At 38.3% G+C, this 20519-nt stretch overlaps 1 protein-coding gene across 1 annotated transcript; it reads left to right on the top strand.

Moving 5' to 3' along the window:
- Positions 1 to 2386: 2386 nt before the first annotated feature.
- On the top strand, positions 2387 to 3852 carry LOC145594121 (protein FAR-RED IMPAIRED RESPONSE 1-like). The gene is made up of 2 exons (XM_081650457.1): positions 2387 to 3282; positions 3384 to 3852. The coding sequence occupies exons 1-2, from the start codon at positions 2387 to 2389 to the stop codon at positions 3850 to 3852; spliced, it is 1365 nt and encodes a 454-aa protein (XP_081506583.1).
- Positions 3853 to 20519: the final 16667 nt, after the last annotated feature.

Below are 20519 nucleotides of genomic sequence, written 5' to 3'. Positions count from 1 at the left end.
ATTGCATAATGCTCTACTGAGGTATATCTATTTCATATACATCTGCGGGAACTCTAATAAGATGTACTTACTAGAACTTATATGAATAGATCAACTATAAGCTAGTGAATCCCCCCCTAACCCTGCAAGAAAATTGCTTCCAATCAAATGTATTAAGAGTTAATATCGCTAGAGACTAAAGTTTCATTTGTATCATTTTGAGTACTTAAACAGGTAAACTCTTCCTTTTACCTAATATTACCGGTTAACATTGTAAAAAAATAAAAGAAAACAAAATCTTTTTAATTTCTCTCTCTTCCAACTTCTTGGTTCTCATCTTCATTCAACATCAACTTCAAATTCACTCTCCTTTATATAAAATTAAAAAGTCGTCCTCCCCCACCATAGAATAACCCCACCCTACTAACCATGTACACTGCCACCGCTTCTACTCCTCTCCTCTTTCTAATTGTATTTTACGAATTTTAGGGTTTTGGGTTGATTGAGAGTGACTGGGTGAGATTCGGTGGTTAGGGTTGGGTTTTGGGTAGATATCGGGTGATAATTTTGGTGGTAATGGTTGGAATTTGAGGTGGGTATGGCGGTTATTTTTTTTTGGAGGAAATAAAGGGGGAAGATAAAGGGGTCAGGGGTAGGGGAGGGCCGACGGTTGTACGTGGTTCATGCGGTGAGTGGGGGTGGAGGTGGAGGTGGGGGCGGGGCGGGGCCGGTTTGCAATGGGCATATTTTTAGATTTTTTTTTTTTTTTTTTTTTTTTTTTTTTTTTTTTTGTAATTTGGTTTATTTTCAGATTTAATGTTTTATTTTGTGGGTAATTTTTTGTTTATTTTCGAATCTAAAGTTTGAGAGCGCGCCCCCATTAATCATTATGATAAACGTCGGTTGTTTATCTTGTGGTAGTTTTGTAAATATGTGAAACAGTAAACATGACACATATGCTTTAAAGTGATGGGTTACGGGGCGCCTCGTGGCAAACATATGTGTACGTGGTATACCTTTCCGTAACGGGGTGTTATGTGTTTCCGTTAGCGTTGGTTTTAACATTAATTTTTTTGTTTTGAGTGAATTTTAACATTAATTTAGTATTCTTTGTTACAGTCAATGTTACTCCTCTCGAGCGGCTGAGCGGAAAGGTCGATGCTGTGTGCGAGTGTCAGCGAATACGGTCCTGAATCGGTGTAGATCTTCGTAGCTGTTCCAGATCCGGTGAGAATCTCCATCTTTTGTATTTGTAATCGAAGTATTGCGATGTATCGTCCGTGATCTGTCCTTGCGTGCGCTTTTAATAGTGAATCTGGATGTAATATAATGATCGCATTTGCTGTTGTTCAAATGTTCAGTGTGAATTTCAAAAATAGTAACATGTTAAATAGATATTGAACTTGTATTGTTGATGCAATTGCAAGAGGTGTTCTTGGGGTAATTAGGATAAATCCACTTTCCTGCTCTGTATATGACTTGAGATCTGTATTCGTATATTTGAAAAATCATGAAGACTATGATTTGATCTGAGTGAAATGTGTTTCTGAGAACTAATGTGTTTTAGTTTGGTGATTAAGTTAAATGAGGAACAATTCTTACTGTTATGATTTGAATGAAGTATTATTTTCCCAATATTGGTTGTCATTTTTGGATTGAATGAGTTGATATAATTTGTGTGAAGAATATCCTTTATTTGATTTAATTTGGTGATTAAGTTAAATGCGTAATAATTCTTATTGTTATGATTTAATGGAAGTATTAATTTCCCTAAAATGGCTGTCACGATGATTGAATGAGTTGATATAATTTGTGTGAAGAATTTTTGGTAAGGTGTTATTTTTAGGAGCGAAACTGTGATATGCTATGTAAAATTGTATTTGGGATCGTGTTATTTGGGTGCATTGGAATGGTAACCTGAGAAGAATTTTTTGTGTTGCTCCAGAAGTTTGAATATATCTGTTTGGCAATGGATAACTGTGTACAATCACCTGGGCCCGGTTGTGGTATTGAGGTTTGTGTAGGGGATAAGGGTAGTGCGGTGAGGAGTCGGGATAAGGCTATTATTGTAGAAGAGGGAGAGAACGTCCTGGCAGGTAGTCCTGCTGTTGGTGCAGTAGAGGATACCCTGGGTACTGAAGACGGGACTGAGTCTGCATCACCAGTAGAGACAATGGAGACAGTGCAGACAGTAGTTGATAGTAATCATGATATTGGTGTGAGTTATTTGGAAGCTCCTCGGGTGGGGATGGTGTTTAAAAGCTGGCAAGAAGTTGAATCCTACTACAAGCAGTATGGTGAACAAATGGGATTTGGTATAAGTAGGGTATAGGGGGTTTATTCAAAGGGGACAGTCAGAGATCGAATATTGACAACTTGGAGATGTGAGTGTTATGGTAGGCCAGATATGAGGGCACAAAGGGAGGCCAAGAAGAGGGCTAAGGTGATGGGGTTATCTGGTTCGGGGGGTGTAGTTGGGGTGGTACGCGAGGTGGAGTTTAATAATAGGAAACGTCGTTCCAAAAAATGTGAGTGTGAAGCGAAGGTTTATGCTAGTGTTAATGGTGCTGGGCAATGGGTTATAAAAGGTGTCGAGTTGGAACATACAAACCACGCACCAATCCCTAGCAATTCCAAACTAGTGAAAGAGTATAGAATGAAGCAATTTACCTCAAGAGTTAGAAAGAAGTTGATAAAGTACTTTGATCAAGGGGTTCCTGTTTCCCAGATTCATGGATGCCTTAGCGCAGAGTTTGAGGGATTTGATCCTTTGCCATACACTGTCAAGGACTTGCAGCATGAGATTTACAAATGGAGGAAATTGAAAATGGTGGGGGGTGATTCAACAGCTATGATGAACTTTTTCAAGAAAATGCAAGCTGGGAACCAACATTTCTTCCACTCACAAAGGCTGGACGATGAAGGGAGGTTGAAGGATGTATTGTGGGTGGATGCACGGAGCCGGGCAGCGTATGAGGAGTTTGGTGATGTGGTGTGCTTTGATGCAACCTACTTGACAAACCAGTATGATCTCCCTTTTCTGAATTTTGTTGGGGTAAATCACCATGGGCAGACAATTTTACTAGGGTGTGCATTAGTGTCACATGAAGACTGTGATACCTATCGGTGGGTGTTCAATCAATGGTTGGAATGCATGAATGAAAAAGCACCTGCGGCAATATTGACTGACCAAGTAGCCGCAATGAGAAAACCGCTTGAGGATGTGATGCCAACAACCAGACATCGTTGGCGCATTTGGCACATCATGCGAAAGATTCCGGAAAAACTCGGGAAATTGGAGAGGTTAGTCATTCCCATGTTCTGCTTCAGGCTAACTCAATGAGTTCTCTTATAACTAGGATTGTAGAAATAGTTATTTTTTTTTTTTGTGTTTTGCGTCTCAGGTATCAACAATTAAAAGTGGTGCTGAAGGCCGTTGTCTACAACAGTTTCTCTGTTATGGAGTTTGAGAATGGATGGAAGGAAATGGTTGGCAAGTTTAAGTTGGAAAGCAATGACTGGCTAGTTGGTCTGTATAATGAAAGGCATATGTGGGTGCCCGCATTCATGCGGGAATTTTTCTGGGCCGGTATGAAGACAACACAAAGGGTGGAAAGCATTAATAGTTTTTTCGATGGGTTTGTTAACCGGCAAACCAAGTTGTGTGAATTTCCAGAGAAATATGTTGCAGCTATGGAGAAGCGAGTGGAGGCCGAGGTAGACGCTGATGCAAAATGCTCAAAATACATCAGGAGGCTAGTTACAGGTTTCTTGGTAGAAAGAGTTTTTCAGAAAATTTACACAGAAAAAGTTCCAAGAAGTACAAACAGAGTGCATGCGTATGTTGTACTGCTACCCTCGAGAGGAGATTAAGATAACAGATACCCTTGTGTAGTACATGATAGAAGACAGGGTTTGGGTTGTACCGGAAGGTAGTAGCGAGGAAATAATAACTGATAAACGAAGGTATTACTCAGCCACTTTTGACACAGAATCGAAGGTGGTATGTTGCGATTGCCGTAAATTTGAGACATCCGGTATTATGTGCAAGCATATCATTCGAATACTAGATTTGAACATGGTGTCTGAGATCCCCGAAAGGTACATTCTGCAACGGTGGCGCAATGACAAACCCCGGAGACATACAAGAATTAAAGTGTCTTACCACGATCCGCAGAAGACTGAAGAGGGCAAGAGGTATAATACGCTTATGTCAGCTTTTGAGGCCATATGTGAGGAGGCTGCCATGGTGAATGAAGAAACAGTTTCAATGGTTTTGAGTTCCTTGCAAAAAATCAAAGCAGATGTCCTTGAGAGGCGTAAGCGCAAGTTTGAGGAGACAGTACCAGTCAGCTATGCAGATGACGGACCTGATTCCTTACAGAACAACTCAGTGCCCGAGAATGGGACCCAATCCACTGTGCAGTAGCCATGTCCTAATGCAAATGGAGGTGCTGATGTGTTCTCAGAAGTACAAACTGGGGACCCTGATTTTTTAAAGGATCCCCCAATGAAGAAGAGAGGGAGGGGCAGGCCTAAAGGGTCGCGCAACAAGACCTTTGCTGAGAATGGTTACAAAAAACCTGGCAAACAAAAAGGCCAGGTAAAAATGTCAATAACAACCATAGTAATTGTCGACTTTTAACCTGGAGCTGATTTCACCTGTTTACTTTGGTTTGACAAGGCAAGAAAGCTGTGGAAGAAGCTTGTTCTGGCGGTGTTGCAAATGGAAGCGGGAAAGGTCGCAAAGCACAGAGAAGAAAAGTAAGACATTGTACATGTAGTATAAGTTGTAGTGGTTGCACATTCGTATGCACACCTGTTTGTCAGTGCAGAGGGTAATTAGATGTATGGTTTACATTCCGGTTGTAGGTACATCGCAATACTGGTGATGCTGATTCAGCCGGAAGGGGAGATGCTGATCCGGGGCAAGTGCCAGACCATGACATCCTCGTATGTGGATCTTCTAACGTTCTGGTGGAGGTTCCAGTAAGTGAGTACCGCCTGTAGACTGTGAGTGGTTGCTGTGTTTTTATGCTAATCTGTCCTTTCCTGTATCGCTTGCATGAATTTGGTTGTTTTTCAAACTAAATAAGCATATATGTTCGTTCGTGGATCGTGTGTTACATGAAGCCTGTACCCAAGGTTATGATTAAGTGTCATTGTATGCTGCCTGACCGTCTATCGGTGTATTTGAAGTGTTGTGTTGCATTGTGTACCTTTAAGTTGTGTTACTTCATTTAAAGTGTTGTGTTGTTTATTAAGTGGACAATTACACAACGTGCATATGTCACTTGTGTTGTTTTTTTGACACTAACTCATTGGCACTCATGTGTACGGATTGGGCCTTGTTCAATGGATTGGCCCATTTCCCAGATGTGTCACGATCCAACTCATTTGAATAATGATTAAACGTGCATATGTCACTTGTGTTGTTTTTTTGACACTCACTCATTTGCACTCATGTGTACGGATTGGGCCTTTTACAACGGGTTGGCCCATTTCCCAGATGTGTTACGATCCAACTCACAGAGCGAAAACCCCAATTCATACTCATCGTACATTCACTCTACAGGCAACATTGCAATACATGTTTGTTAAGCACATACTTCAAACATTTAAGGCTTACAAAAGGGTGATCATCCAGAAGTCCCCTTATCATAAAGCAAAAGCGGGCCGGACCCAGTATACATTTTAAATTTCTAAAACACTACTGGGCCAACTCTAAATACAAAAAAACCTTATGACCACGTTGCCCTTAGAGTACCTGATAAGAAGAGTGGCCCTTTTTTAGGCCCAAATCTAGTCTGACGAAGATAGTCATTATAGATAACTTAGTTAAGCAACAAAAAGAACATTGATTAAAAACTAATCCAAAAGGGAATTTAAGTTTGGGCTATTTTTGGGTTGCGGCCCAATTACGTACAAATCGGACACCCAGGACATCCTTCACCCTGACCACCGGTGTTATTGTCGCCATCAGTCGCCTCCTTCACCTTAGACACCAACCAGCATCCTCCTACACGTATCTTCTTAAGAGTAGAAGTGGCGCCTTTTACAAACCTGAGAACGGAACCCACAATACTCTTCTTCATTGTTGTGGACTTCACTGCCCATGGGCCTTCGAAGTCCTCACTTAGCTCTGTCACCCCCTCATGTGATGGCGACGACAGCACCGTGATGTTGTCATCAAAAAAAAGCCTTGATGTTGGAGACCTAATAGCCAGCAAGAGTAACAAATTTGTCACTGAAATATCATCCGGGGATGGCATTTCATGAGTTGGTGAACTCATATCTACACCTCCATTGACACCATTGGAGGCAACCTCTGCCATGAGCATGGCGTCAAAATCTTCAGAGGTTGGACTTGAACCCCATGCTGGGCCAAACCTGCATTTGGGTACCAGGCCGTCTAGATCTTGTAAGAAGGCGGTATTCATGCGGTCTGTCGGGCCGTTGAAAATTTTTGAGTCAATGATGGTGGGTCGTGGTAATTTGCGCTCACTCTCTTCTTCCATTTTTTGAAGGAATTTTAAAATATGAACAAATGTGGGTGAGTGTGGATTCATTCTTACAATATGGCTTCTATATATACTCGCACTACCACTCACCAAGTAACCATTAGGTGGGAAACATTTAAGGTTCTTCAAACCAAGTACACCTTTTCAGTAAATGAATGTAAATACGCAATGTTTTGTGCTTATGCCCGTTGGTCAAAATCAGAACTACCTAGTACACCCATTCGGAGTCCTGTATGGACAACCGTGTTTTAATTGAAGTACATAGAATCTGCGTGTGTACCTATTACTTTTTGTTTTTGCGCAAATTAACCCTTAACCTCTTGAGTAAGCATAGCAAACAAATAACAAAAGCTTAGAATTACAAGGATACACATAACAACAACTTTAAATTTAAACGGTACGAGTCTACAACACAACGGGGAGAACGGTTTTCATCCACTACTACAGTAACATAAATAAACACGACTTAATTAGTACCAGACACAACATGCACCACAGCATGATGTCCACAACGAGTACACGAGATAAGTTACACTTAAGTGCTTATTTATTAGTATCTTAGCGACTTTTAACACTGCAGCTGCTACAGACATCACTTCACATTTCCATAATCAGGCATTGTCCAGTGGTTTGGAATGAAGTAGATGCGAAATTGGTTCTTCACACCTACTTCTCGCACAGTGCTAAGGCGTGCAACAACCGCATTCTCGTAGATCCCAATCATATGATCAGGACACAGGTTGTTCCGGCTAGCCCAATCGGCATATGCAGCAAAGAGGGTCTCATCGTGGCATAGAGTCATTCGGACTTCCCTCGGAAAGGAAGTACAATCCTGTATTTTAAACACCTTGAATCGGGTGTCAACATTTTTTTCCGGATCCTGCATTACATTATAATGCTAAATTAACACGAATTACTGCTCAATTAACAAGTAGTAAATAGAGAATGATAAGATATGTTGATCTGTTTGTTCTTTACGGTAAGGTTACCAAAAATATCATTTCAACACAGAGTTGCCCTTATTTAACACGCGCTAACCACGATGTACAACACAACACATATGATCCCGTCCCCACCATTCCATAAAAGGTTCAAAATATGTTGCAGTGAAGAGAATTTTTAACTAGATTTCCTGCATGTTGTTTTGACGTGGAAATCTCACTCAACTTGTAAGTTACAATTATGAGTATCCCACTTTCACTTTGACTTGAGGGCTATATTTATGAAATAATACCAATCGTCAACACAAGCCCAACCAACTACGGTAAATTATGTCACAACAACATGAAATGAAACATAAACTGAAATAATAAGCTCCCCATACCTTAGCCTCCACAGTCAGTACATCACCATGGCTGACACCTGCTCCAAACAGAGTCTGCAAGGTTGGTACAAAGCTATCTTGGTATTTGAGAACAATATCCTCTACACCAAGATCCACCCTTCCTGCGTAGTCCTTGTAGATACGATAAAAAGTGTCTGATGCAGGCAAGGTGTATGAAACACCGTAGTCAGTAGGGTTGGTGCTCCTAAATGTGATAGTCACCATTGGTATGCCGCCGTTGTAGTTGTAAGGCATCGCATACCCATAGGCTTGGCGGAGTGCGAGCACGAACGGCAGTGTGGCTGGCCGAATAGGAATTGGTTGCACCAACTGAGCACCTGCGGCATCCTGTACCGGTTCTGGTGGTGGTATGTCGAGTAGTTCTGCAGGAGGCTGGTTCAGGTCAGGATGACCCCCTTCAAGAACGGGTTCCCCCTCATTTTGCACAAAACTCTGGACGCTATTTTCTGGGTTGTGGAAAACATCAGTAACACCATTCTCAAGGGTTGGATGTTGGTGCACAACTCCAGGGTGAGCATTTTCAGGCGGATTGTTATGTGGATTATTTGGGTTTGGGTTAACAGATTGCATAGTGGAAGCAGCATGAGCAAGCATTGCGAGCGCTCGGATGCTTCTCCTGGGACTTGGCCCCTCTGGCCTCCTTTAACCGCGACGGCGACGGCCACCGAGAGGGAGGTCTGGGAGAGGTGGGCGCTGATTAGTTTTTCTTGGTGGCATTTCAAATACACAATGTAGTTAAGGAGTTAAAATAAGGTTAAGGTTGAGGAGTTAATGGAGGTTGGTACTCCTATTTATAGTAGTACGCATAAGAGGGGTAGTTGACATTAGGCTTAGTGTGTGTGCATTACCATTTATAAAGTTAAGGGAAATTGTTAATTTTCCTAAGCTCATGGTTACTACTGTTTTTCCACTACGGTGAACATTTGGAGTGTGTGAAGGTATTGCTCCTCACTTTAGATAATTTCATTTATGGATATTTGTAACAATGTAATTAAACATAAAAATTCTAGTATGGTCACTCTCACAATGACCATCACTATACTCAATTTTCATTGGCTGATTTTAGATTTATTTTTTTAGCTTGGTCAAACATTCATTAAGGGTATTTAAGGTATTTTCCTTTTTTATTTCATTTTCTTATTTTCCATAATTCAATTAATTATTTTCTGAAATTCTTATCTTAATTTCGAAATTATTTTATCTAATTATAATTTTAATAAAATCCAAAATTCTAATTAAATATAACAATTAAAAATCGAAAATTTTGGTTCTTCGAACTTCATCGATGTTCATCGTTGTTCTTCGTAGTTCTTCAAAAAAATTTAATCAAATAATGAAATCAACCACGAATTTATGTTCCATGTACCTTAATTTCAATCGCGCATCAATGGAAATCGAAAAATAGGCTAGATTTATACAGCCATTGCGCAATTTTCTAGTTCACATAATCGGTTTCTATCATCTTCTCGCAAGGGATTCTTAATCTTTGAATTATAGATTTTAATTGTACAAAGTCAAGCATCGAATGCGAAAATAGCGATTTTATGCATAAGAAATAAAAAATTTTAAGTTTTTCGGTAATATATGTTCGTCATGAAAATCTGAGAAGAAACGGTATCACATTTTTTCACAACCTTCTTTGATCCGAAAAATCGAAGATCGAAATATAAAACTTGTTTGTGATTAAGGTATTGACCAGAATATAAATATGACATAGCCTTAACTGAATTTTATTAATTTTATAAAGATAATGACCATATACTATATTGGACATTTCCAATTAGCATAACAGAATTTAGTTCGATGGAAATTTACAATACGATGAACCTGGACAATGATTTGAATTAATCAATTATTTGAAATTATGGAATCGATATCTTTTAAGTTTAGAAATTGCATTTTAATATTGAAAATCACTTATTCTAATTAGGATTTTTTCCTAATTTTCTATCTTTTTAAATTTTAAATAGATTATATATTGGAAATCTGATGTACACGTTCTATACCATATTTTACCCTCATTTTATAGCTATTTTCGTATGGTTTTTGAGCTCTACGGAGCTACTTCTTGCTAATATCCTCTTCTCTAGTTAATTAGTTGAACCATAGTCTCTTGGGATCCGACCCTTGCTTGCCCGTCTACATAGTAGTGGTATAGTTAGGTTTATTTTTGTTAGGTACGCGACACGCCTATCAAAATCAGAATAGGATGTTTCCCTAATTTATTATCTTTAAAAGTTAAATGATTTCTATCTTTTAAATTTTAAAAATATTTTATAAACAACAAAGTTAGGGTTTTTTGCTTCACATGCTTATCATCCTCGCATACTCTTTTCAACCGAATTTGTGTCACAGTTTGCTCAATTACCTTCCGAATAGGTAATGACATAAGTATTAGCAGGATAAAACCGGATATAAGTATATGTAAAAGCTTAGTCAATTAATTTTTTAAACTAATCGCTTTAGTATATTTAATACTGCATTGCATTTCCAAACTAAATTGAAAATTTTTTAAATGACCGCCCTTATTTTTCGCTAGTCAGTTGCAAACCGTGAAACAAATTCTGTTGAAAAGGATATGCGAGGATGATAATTAAAGATGTGAAGCAAAAAACCCTAACGCTGTTGTTTGTAAAGATTTTTTAAAATTTAAAAGATAAAAATCATTTAAATTTTAGAGATAATAAATTAGGAAAATATCCTATGTAGAATAACTGATTACCAATATTTAATCTATTCAAAATTTAAAAAGATAGAAATTTAGGAAAAGATTATAATTAGAATAAATGATTTCCAATATTAAAATGCAATTTCTAAACTTAAAATATATTGATTCCATAATTTTTGTTTATTGATTAGTTCGAATCAATGGTCTAGGTTCATCGTATTATAAATTTCCATCGAAGTAAATTTTGTTATAATAATTGGAAATGTCCAATGTTACGTTTGGTCATTATCTGTTTACAATTATTAAAATTCAATTAAGGCTATGTCATATTCAAATTTGGGTCAATACCTTAATCACAAACAGTGTTTATAATTCGATCTTCGATTTTTTGGATCAAACAAAGTTGTGAGAAAAAATGTGTTACGGTTTCTTCTCATATTTTCAGGACGAACATATATTACCTCAAAACTTAAATTTTTTTTATTTCTTATACCTTAAATCGCTATTTTCGAATCCGATGCTTGACTTTGTACAATTAAAATATGTTATTCAAAGATTAAGAACCCACCCACAGGATGAAAGAAACGGATTATATGTACCATAAAGTTGCACAATGGCTGTATAAATCTGGCCTATTTTTTCGGTCTCCATTGATGCGCGATTGAAATTAAGGTACATTGAACATAAAATCGTGGTTGATTTCATTATTTGATGAAAAATTTGGAAGAACTAGGAAGAACATTGATGAACATCGATGAACGACGAAGAACAAATTTTCGATTTTTATTTTTTTTTTAAATCTTAATTTTAGATTTTATTAAAATTAGATGTAGATAAAATTAATTCGAAAATTAAAATAATATTTTCAGAAATTCATTAAATGAATTATGGAAAATAAGAAAATGAATTAAAAAAAGAAAATACCTTGAATACCTTAAATAAAGTTTGACCAATCTAAAAAAATAAATCTAAAATCAGCCAATGAGATTTAAGTATACCTATAGTCACATCTAAGATGACCATAGTAGAAACATCCAATTAAACACCTTTGTTATTTAGGCTTGTCAAATTATGAAAACAACGGATACTTTCGTAAAATACCTCGTCTCGGCGATATTAAATGGTGTATTGGACATTATATGATAATATAAAACGTTCGTTTTTATAAAAGGAAGTTCTATAAACGACGAGCATAGCACGTAGTTACTACGTTGTTGTTTAGTTGATTATAAACTAGGGAATTTTAAATTCACAAAAGCAACGGTTTAGGTTGTTCCAAATTACATAAACGACACACATTGAGGTTAATATCTACAATGTAAAAGAGTTTTAGGCTTACTTATTCTTCCACCATGCAAATATTACCATTTTGTTAATTTTTTGACATTCCCGTTCCATTTACTACACAATATTGTAATCACGTAGTAGTTAAACTAGTTAGTAATCACTTAGGTACTGTACATTTGTTGCGTAATGAAGTGAGTACATAGACTAAACTGTTAAAGGCGTCTTCTCTAACAATTAAAAGGCTAATAATCACTAAGTAAGTTCCCTTTTTGGGGTGTTTACACACTGATAGCTGCTGACTATATGTGTGGTGGGTAATACACGGAAGTCCCAGACAAAAATCTATACTACGAATCTCAGTTCCTGCTAGTGAGTAAGGTCGCCACTTATATTCCTCTTACTGTCAGTCAGTTTTAATTTATTTTTGTTTGTTTTGGAAAGGAGACAACGTTGTAATTGCGCCCCAACCAACATCTCCTTTGCAAGCTCTCATTACAGTAAAAAATGAGTACAAAATTTAAGTCCATATCAAATCATTCTAATGGATTATCCTTACACACATCGGTCAACAAAAATCAACTAACGTAATACGTTTGCTGCGGACAAATACCAACAATAGTGTAATTAGACAATTAAAACACTTGCATGTGTAGTGTGCAAAGTACAACAAAGGTCAAACTTATGCACATAAAAAATACAAGTAACCAAATATTAACAATAGCGGAGCATTTAATCATTTAAAGATTGTTATACGTCAAATGTGTGTTCACAACTTAATGAAACTAGATTATACTAAACTAGATTATGAAAAGCTACATTGTACTAAACCAAGCACTTATAAAAACAATAAGGTAAAAGTTATTTCCCCACACCAAAGTTGTACCATGTGAGATGTAAAGATCTTTTATGAAACGTAGTAAAAAAAAAACACCAACCAAAAGAAGCAGTAATAAAAACACAAGTAAAGATGATGGGATGTAAATCTAATAGCATTTAGAGCATTTCATTCCCGTTGGTGAGTTTCTCTTGTTGTTACTGTACTTTTTTACTTAACACAACATCTTGGTGCCGCTCGAGGTTGCAGCCGTTTAGTAGTTGAAGTACGATTGCATTAAATGATGAACTCCTTACAACTAACGTAGCGGTGTGATAACGGAGGCAACGGTTTTGAAACATTGTACAGCCGACACACGGACTACAAAAGAAAAACCTTGAAACGGCGTTAGGGGATGTAGTCGTAATATCTGACGTCCGTTTCTTTACCATCCATTTACCAAATTGAACTATATTACATCCCAACTAACACCCATTAATAATTGTACTGCGAACCGTGTGGATTGTTACACGTGTACGATCCGATCCGGATTGCATTTTACATATGACTTGTGTAACAAGTGTTCTAGAAGCATAAACTAAAAAGTATGTAGGGTGGGGATAATTACACGTGGACGGTCACGGATTCGTTGTTTTCTTGGCTTCCTGAAGACAACTTATATCAACAAGATATGAAGCGTGGGGATATTTACACGTGTACGGCCCTGGATGCCGTGCTGTAATGGCTTATTGAACAAGTCTTGTAATACAGGTGTGTGTACATTCTACTGTAACAATGTACAAACGATACCACATTCGAACTTGTATAGAGAGGATTAGAAATTGGCAAACGACGCACCGACACCAGGTCCCTTCACCACGTATCATTTACATTATCTAAAATCTATTCAGTACATGGCTATATAAAGCGAAATTTACTTAATTGCTTTAAAGAAGAAAATTTGGGTTATGCAAGTTAATTAGTGACCGGAAATATATGTTGCGACGCGCAAATATGTAATTTGTATGCATTTATTTGGAAACTTGCATCATAAGGGCATTAACATGAATAATTAGACTTGTTTCTGCCCTACATTGTTTATGTGTACGTTAAACACGGAGTATTGAGAACACGTCTAGCAAATGTAGATTGGTCTTTATGATGTTGATTGGGTAGTCCGTGTGTTTTAAATGTTATTTAAATTTGGCGTCTCAAATTAGCAATGTAACATATTAACTCATTAACATGAGTTAGGTTATCACCAATAATTAATCAGCTTATGAGTTCACTGTGGTTCACCCATGGTTACAATTCAACCCAACGTCAATTAATAGTTAAGATATTTTTGTACACTTGCTACACCCATGGTAACATTATTATAAAAGGGATCACAACTTAGATCGACGTAGGCCAATTTAACATGGCAAGTCAATCATGGTCTTCCGGCAGTAGCACCCGACAACTACAGTGCATGCATGGGATTCCGGCCAAACTCTCCGTCGTTAGGAAGGGTAACAACACAGGGAAGAAATTTTGGGGTTGCCCTTATTGGCAGGTTAGTCTTTTACGATGGACTGTTGTATGTTGGTTTTAATTCAGTTGATTGTTTGCTTATACACGATTCGTTCGTAGCAGGACGTTGCAAAAGATTGTGGATATTTCAAATGGGATTCTAGAGAGATTTGGGAGACACATGATGGGGATGGACATGCGAGGAGATCCCAACATGCATCTGGTGATCAGAATGAGGAGCTGATACACGAAATTCGTAAGATCAAGGAAGAGTTGATGCGTTGCTCTTCAATAAACGCTGACTTATGCGAGCAAAATTTGGAGTTGACAAGAAGAAACAACATATTGACCATATTCGTAGTTATCTCATGGTTTGTAGCCATTATATGTGTTCACAAATCCCTTTAATAGTTTTTATTGCCGCATTTCTAATAATTTAAGTGAGTATGCCATGTGTAATGCAATAACAATACTTATTAGTGCATAATCTAGCAATAACAAAACGCTGTTGTAAGGTTGCAATGGTTTTACAATTATGAACTTGCTGAACAGAAAGGTTTAGTAATATGTTTGTGAATTTGCTTAAGTTAGCTTTGACGATAACAATTGCGGTGAAAGATGGTGCGACTAATAACACACAAATTACATTAATACGGATAACGGACTTATAACATGAAACGAGAAACGACAATTTCTGATACTAAACAAGTATAGTTGAATACACGATTAAGACACAAAACGAGGAATGCAAACATAAACTTGGAGGCGAAAGTAGAGCAGCATGAGGAGTCAGCGTCCTCAATTAACCTTGCGATTAAGGACCTTCAACAGAAAAGCACCTTCCTAGCGCGTGGATGTCCCTGCAAACATGCATACATTGTAATCAGTGTGACTTACAAGGGTTAAGCAACTCGATTGAGAACTTTGACATGACCAAAACAAGCATGTGAGACGACACAAACGTACCTTAAAGTAGATATCTGCCTTCACGGAATCGGAGTAGATACGCTTCTTTTCCGCAACCACGACGTCCTCACGCCAAAGGTAGACCACACCTCCACACACGCCAACATCGGGTGGTGAATACCCAAAAGAGTAGTTGCCAGGGAAATCATTGACAAGGTTCCTAATACTCTCATAACCATGCCTAGTCTCAAGCATAACAACGAGGACTGGGTTGTGAGTATTATACAGCGTTGCAAAATTTGCAACAAGAGAGGGTCGACCAATGCCTCTGACGTTCCACGTGCATACAATTGAGTCAGCAGGGATGGGACATACATGACCTTTCCTGTGGGTGGCACCGTCGTTAGTCTTGTATGGGGTTAGGTCAACCATGTGATACCCGGGAACTTTTTCAGGGAGCTTCGAACTAGTTATTCTCATGTGTACGATATGAGGAAAGGGTGGCGTCTTACAGAGTTGAAGAGTGTCGGTGTATGCACCAACGCACAGCCGAATGGAAACATCATCAAGTTCCCAAACTGGGGATTCAAAGTTCAACACAGGTTTAGGGTCAAGGAGATGCATAGCGGGTTTGAATTTCTCTGGTTTACAACAAGCTGGTGGTAAACTCCCTAAGCACCAAGTTAGGAACAGACGGAACTCTTCCCCAAATGGGTGTGAGTCATAGAGATTTGGGATGTGAGCAGGGCGTGGGGGATCATCTGAACCAGCTGGTCTCATAAACAAGCTGGTATACCAGCAATGGTTGGGGTTGTTTGGATGGAGTATCAAGGCAGCAACTGTCTCGTCAGACAATGTTGCCAAAATTTCTCCATCATCAGCAACAAATAGATATTCGTATTCTGTGAAATCCATCTCCGGCTCAACGCCGGTTGGTGGATCGAAGTACAACAACGCAGGAGTGTCACAAAGGGTGCGAGCACGACGAGGCATGAATTATGTGTGAAGGACTGATGCTAAAGCGTCGTGGTTTGGTTGATTATGAATGGAAAGGGAGTGTCACAAAAGCGAAATCGAGCATCCCTTTATATAGCAATCGACTGAGCCTGAAATTGGATTGAAGGAACTTAATGGGCTGCTGATCCGTAGTACGTAGTTATAATCATTTCAGGCCCATAAGAAAGCGTTGACACCGATTTCTAAGATAGTTTTGAACACCATGTACAATTCTTATGAACAAATATGCTTGAACATATGAACACGAAAATTGTTATCTTAGAATAATGATTGGATATGATAGAAACCCAATACCATAGGTGATTAGCAACTCTTGGATGTGATCACACCCTATAGTAAATATTGTTATCTTAGAATAATGATTGGATATGATAGAAACCCAATACCATAGGTGATTAGCAACTCTTGGATGTGATCACACCCTATAGTAAATATTATGCACACTTATTCACGTGTGATACCGTACAATATTAACAGAACTGTCACAGTTCCCGTTTTAACTTATATTGGATATAATGGTTAGATATGATCACAACGTAATTAATTGAAGACTATATTGACAACAACTCCGTGAAAACAACAGTGGTAACGGTCTCCGTTTGTTAAGACATTATCATCGTGACATTAACACTTCAACGTAAATAATGAAGCCGTGGTTTTTGGTTAAATTGTCACAATATCACCGTCGCATATATTTAGACCAAGTATATCGTGTTTGGTAATGGCCCCGTGTGGGAGAAAGCTAAAAGGTGAAACCGATTGAGAAGTTGACAAGGTATAATTGCTTTTATACACCTATTTCACTAACTTATTGCATAAACTCATTTATAAAAGTGTTTGTTAGTTTTTGAAAAATAAATCCAAGAACACGCGTATTAGTGTATTACCAAACACAAACACTTGTATTAGCTTTTTCTAAAAGAACTTAAGTTAACACGCTTATTACCAAACACTTGTATTAACTGATTCAAAAATAACTTATGTAGTGGAATAAACTCTTTCGATACGCTTATTAGCAAACACTTGTATCAGCTTTTTGAAAAAGAACTCAAGTGACACGCTAATTAATTACCAAACACTTGTATTAGCTTTTTGAAAACACTTGTATTAGCTTTTTGAAAAAGAAATCCAGGAACACGCGTATTACCAAACACTTGTATTAGCTTTTTCAAAAATAACTCAAGTGAACACGCTTATTACCGACCACTTGTATTAGCTATGTAAAAGAGAACTTAAGTAGTGGAATAAACCCTTTCAATACGCTTATTACCAAACACTTGTATTACCAAACACTTGTATTAGCTTTTTGAAAAAGAACTCAAGTAACACTTGTACTACCAAACACTTGTATTAGGTTTATGAGAAAGAAATCAAGGAACACGCGTATCACCGATCACTTGTATTAGCTTTTTCAAAAACACTTTAGTTAGCACGCTTATCACCAAACACTTGTGTTAGCTTTTTCAAAAAGAACTTCAGTAGTGGAATAAACCCTTTCAATACGCTTCAATTCTTAGCAGCGTTTTCAATAAGAAATTATGTTGTGGAATATACTCCTTCAATACGCTTAATATCAAACACACATGTATTCGCTTTTTGAAAAAGAACCGAAGATATGAACAACACTTGTTCCCATTTCAAACTCTATTCATACACATAACCCCTGTGTCCAATACGCCCACATTCGGTGGGCCTTATTTGCCGGACTGCATACAATACATTGCCATAAGCCCATATTTATGTTCTTGAAAACCAAGACCTGCACGTAACCAGTAAAATCTTATTCCCCATATTCAGTCCGCTACCGTATGTTGTTTGGCCCACATGTCTTGGCCTAATCTGTATCAGCCCGTACAAATTTTAGCCACTACATATTCATGTATACGTTGTAGGCTTGTAGCTGAGTCTGTGAAAATTTGTTTTTAGTTTAAAAGCGATTAAAGGTGCTCATTTTCCGAAATCGAGCGAATTCACCCTCAGCTGCTGTGTACTGCTTTAATTAAAAGGGAACAAAACTGTTACCACATCAAACACAATTACAGCAAAGTGTAGTTTGTTCAACCTATTGACACAATAACAAAGACAAATAAAGGACCCTGTAACACAAAGATTAAAAATGATACAACAGCTCCAGCTCCGACCCTCTACACCACCACTAATGTTTCGTGCCCACGAGTTACAAACCCCTCCCCATACAACTCTTGACTCTTGTACTGGTTTGTTGCCATATGCTGCAGTACGCTGTGCCCAGAACTATCGTTACAACATGCACTTTGCAATGACACATCCTAAGAACCCTGTAACAGAAGCAGTCAAGGAACGCCATTTTCTTTATGCACCACTAACCCAATGGGCGCTTCGTTATCCCTAGCAACCAAGGAATGGCCCTCTCCATAAGCCACATCTAGTAACTGCAAAAAGTTGGTGTTAGCTTTACATCACTTTACCTTAAACTATTCCTGGCATCATCAGATCGCTATACTAGACTATACTCGGAAGTTAAACAAAGACAGGGATGCTTACTTACCCCTAACTTCCCAAAGTCACCAGAACGTTTCCGATCGTCCTTCGCTGCACTTGCTATTTCTCCCTTCGTCCATACCTGAAGGCGCGGGAAAGAATCCCACTGCAGTGGTTGACGTTGGAGCCTATCGAGGTAAAAAATCTGCATACTCAAAATACAAATATGAATTCAGGTAACCTCGATTCATATGCTTTATAACGAATAACTATTAACAAAGCCTGTTACTTACAACGACAAATATGGCACATCCTCCACACCCACCAGCAAATCCGTTAGCATAGAAACGGCGAGCAAAGCTTGCAACACTATCCATCAATTTCCTCAACACCACCTCACACCAATCATATTCCACACAATCAGAAGCACAGCTAATGGCCGGTAATAAGTCCGATGCAAGTCGGGGGGATTGCGTTGGACACAACACCATATACAACACAACTATTAGAAAAATTGTCTTGAATTCCTCCTCTTCATCAGGCCCATAACTTGACTCCAGCCTCTCCATCAATTCACTAGTTACGGGGATCCCAACAGAAGTGTACACACTTCCACACCCTCTACTAGATTTTGTTTTCCAAGAACACCCATACTTGAGCAACACTTGTTGCACCTTCCCCCGCACTTCCTCTGACATTGTTTTACTGGTTGGAACAACCTTGGAACCACTAGGGATTCCAAGTACCCATCTCACTTGATTCTTTGATAAAGGAAACGCCCGCCCATCAGGACCAAAAAATATTTTATTCAACGGGTCTATTCTAGTCATCAACCAGTAAGCAAGTTGCCTAGGTAAATGCATGTCTGATATTAAGTGAAGAAGACCCCCAAAACCCATTTCAGTCACCCACCTAATCCTTCTCTCATCAAAAGTCTTACAAATACGCCCAAAAGCCTGGATACGACAGCTGATATTCGGTGGCTGAATTTGATTAAGTAAAATGTCAATTAAAATGACAACACTAATTATACAGACAAACCATCATTACTGTGCAATAAATCTACACTACTATGTGTTTAATTTGCAAATAAACATATGCACACACACTCAATCAAGTCATTAAAAACATAGACTTAGAATGCTTACTCTACTTATGGCTCTGGCATGCTCTTTCAACACCAGTCCCCTAGCCTTCACAACACCTCCTTTGCTAAGTGAATCATCCTATCAAATTCCGATAAATAACCAATAACACTCAATCAACCACCAAACCAATTGCTTACACATTAACCAACTATAATTTTACTAAATTGTTTACCTTGAATAATGCGGGATATAATTGTATACTTTTTCGGGAGGATCCATGACAGGGTTGCTGCATACCAAGCACAACTCCAAAAATTCAACAATCATAAAAACTATTACTCATCACAGAAATTCCTTCCTTACTCTAGGTTTTACTTACAGATACCAACAACAAGTCAAATAAATTAAACGGAAAAACCCTATCCTGCAACATCTACTACCATTTACCTGTTCCGAGCTGCCATCCACGACTTCTGTAATTCGCCGCTTGCCCATAACCCCTTCACAAATCGCGACACCTGCATGACGAGGATCGGTAATTATAACAGTAGTTCCACCAAAATGTAACAATCTAACCATTGACATCCACAATTTAATTCTACCTTAACCCAATTGACCTGTTCCGGTAAGTGGATGGGTTTTCTTCTTGTTTACTCCGATTCACCGACTCGTCAACCCACTTCGACTCCGTCCTCGAGTTCCCCTGTCAACCCGGTCACGATCCGACAAACTCCTTGCGAGTCACTCGAAATACAATAATTTTAGATCTGGGCTCACCAAATTTTTACAATATATTATGAAAGTATAAATTACCCTGTACAACAACCGTTATAACAGAGTTCACGTGACATGTTTTCTAATCATCCACATATTATTGATAATAACACGTCCTTGCCTACATGGAGCCACTTAAATGACGCCC

The sequence above is a fragment of the Chenopodium album genome, chromosome 19 (genome assembly GCF_948465745.1).
Source record: "Chenopodium album chromosome 19, dcCheAlbu1.1, whole genome shotgun sequence".
NCBI classification, from domain to species: Eukaryota; Viridiplantae; Streptophyta; class Magnoliopsida; order Caryophyllales; family Amaranthaceae; genus Chenopodium; species Chenopodium album.
Note: the sequence above shows the minus strand (reverse complement) of the source record. Positions and strands in the feature narration are given on the sequence as shown.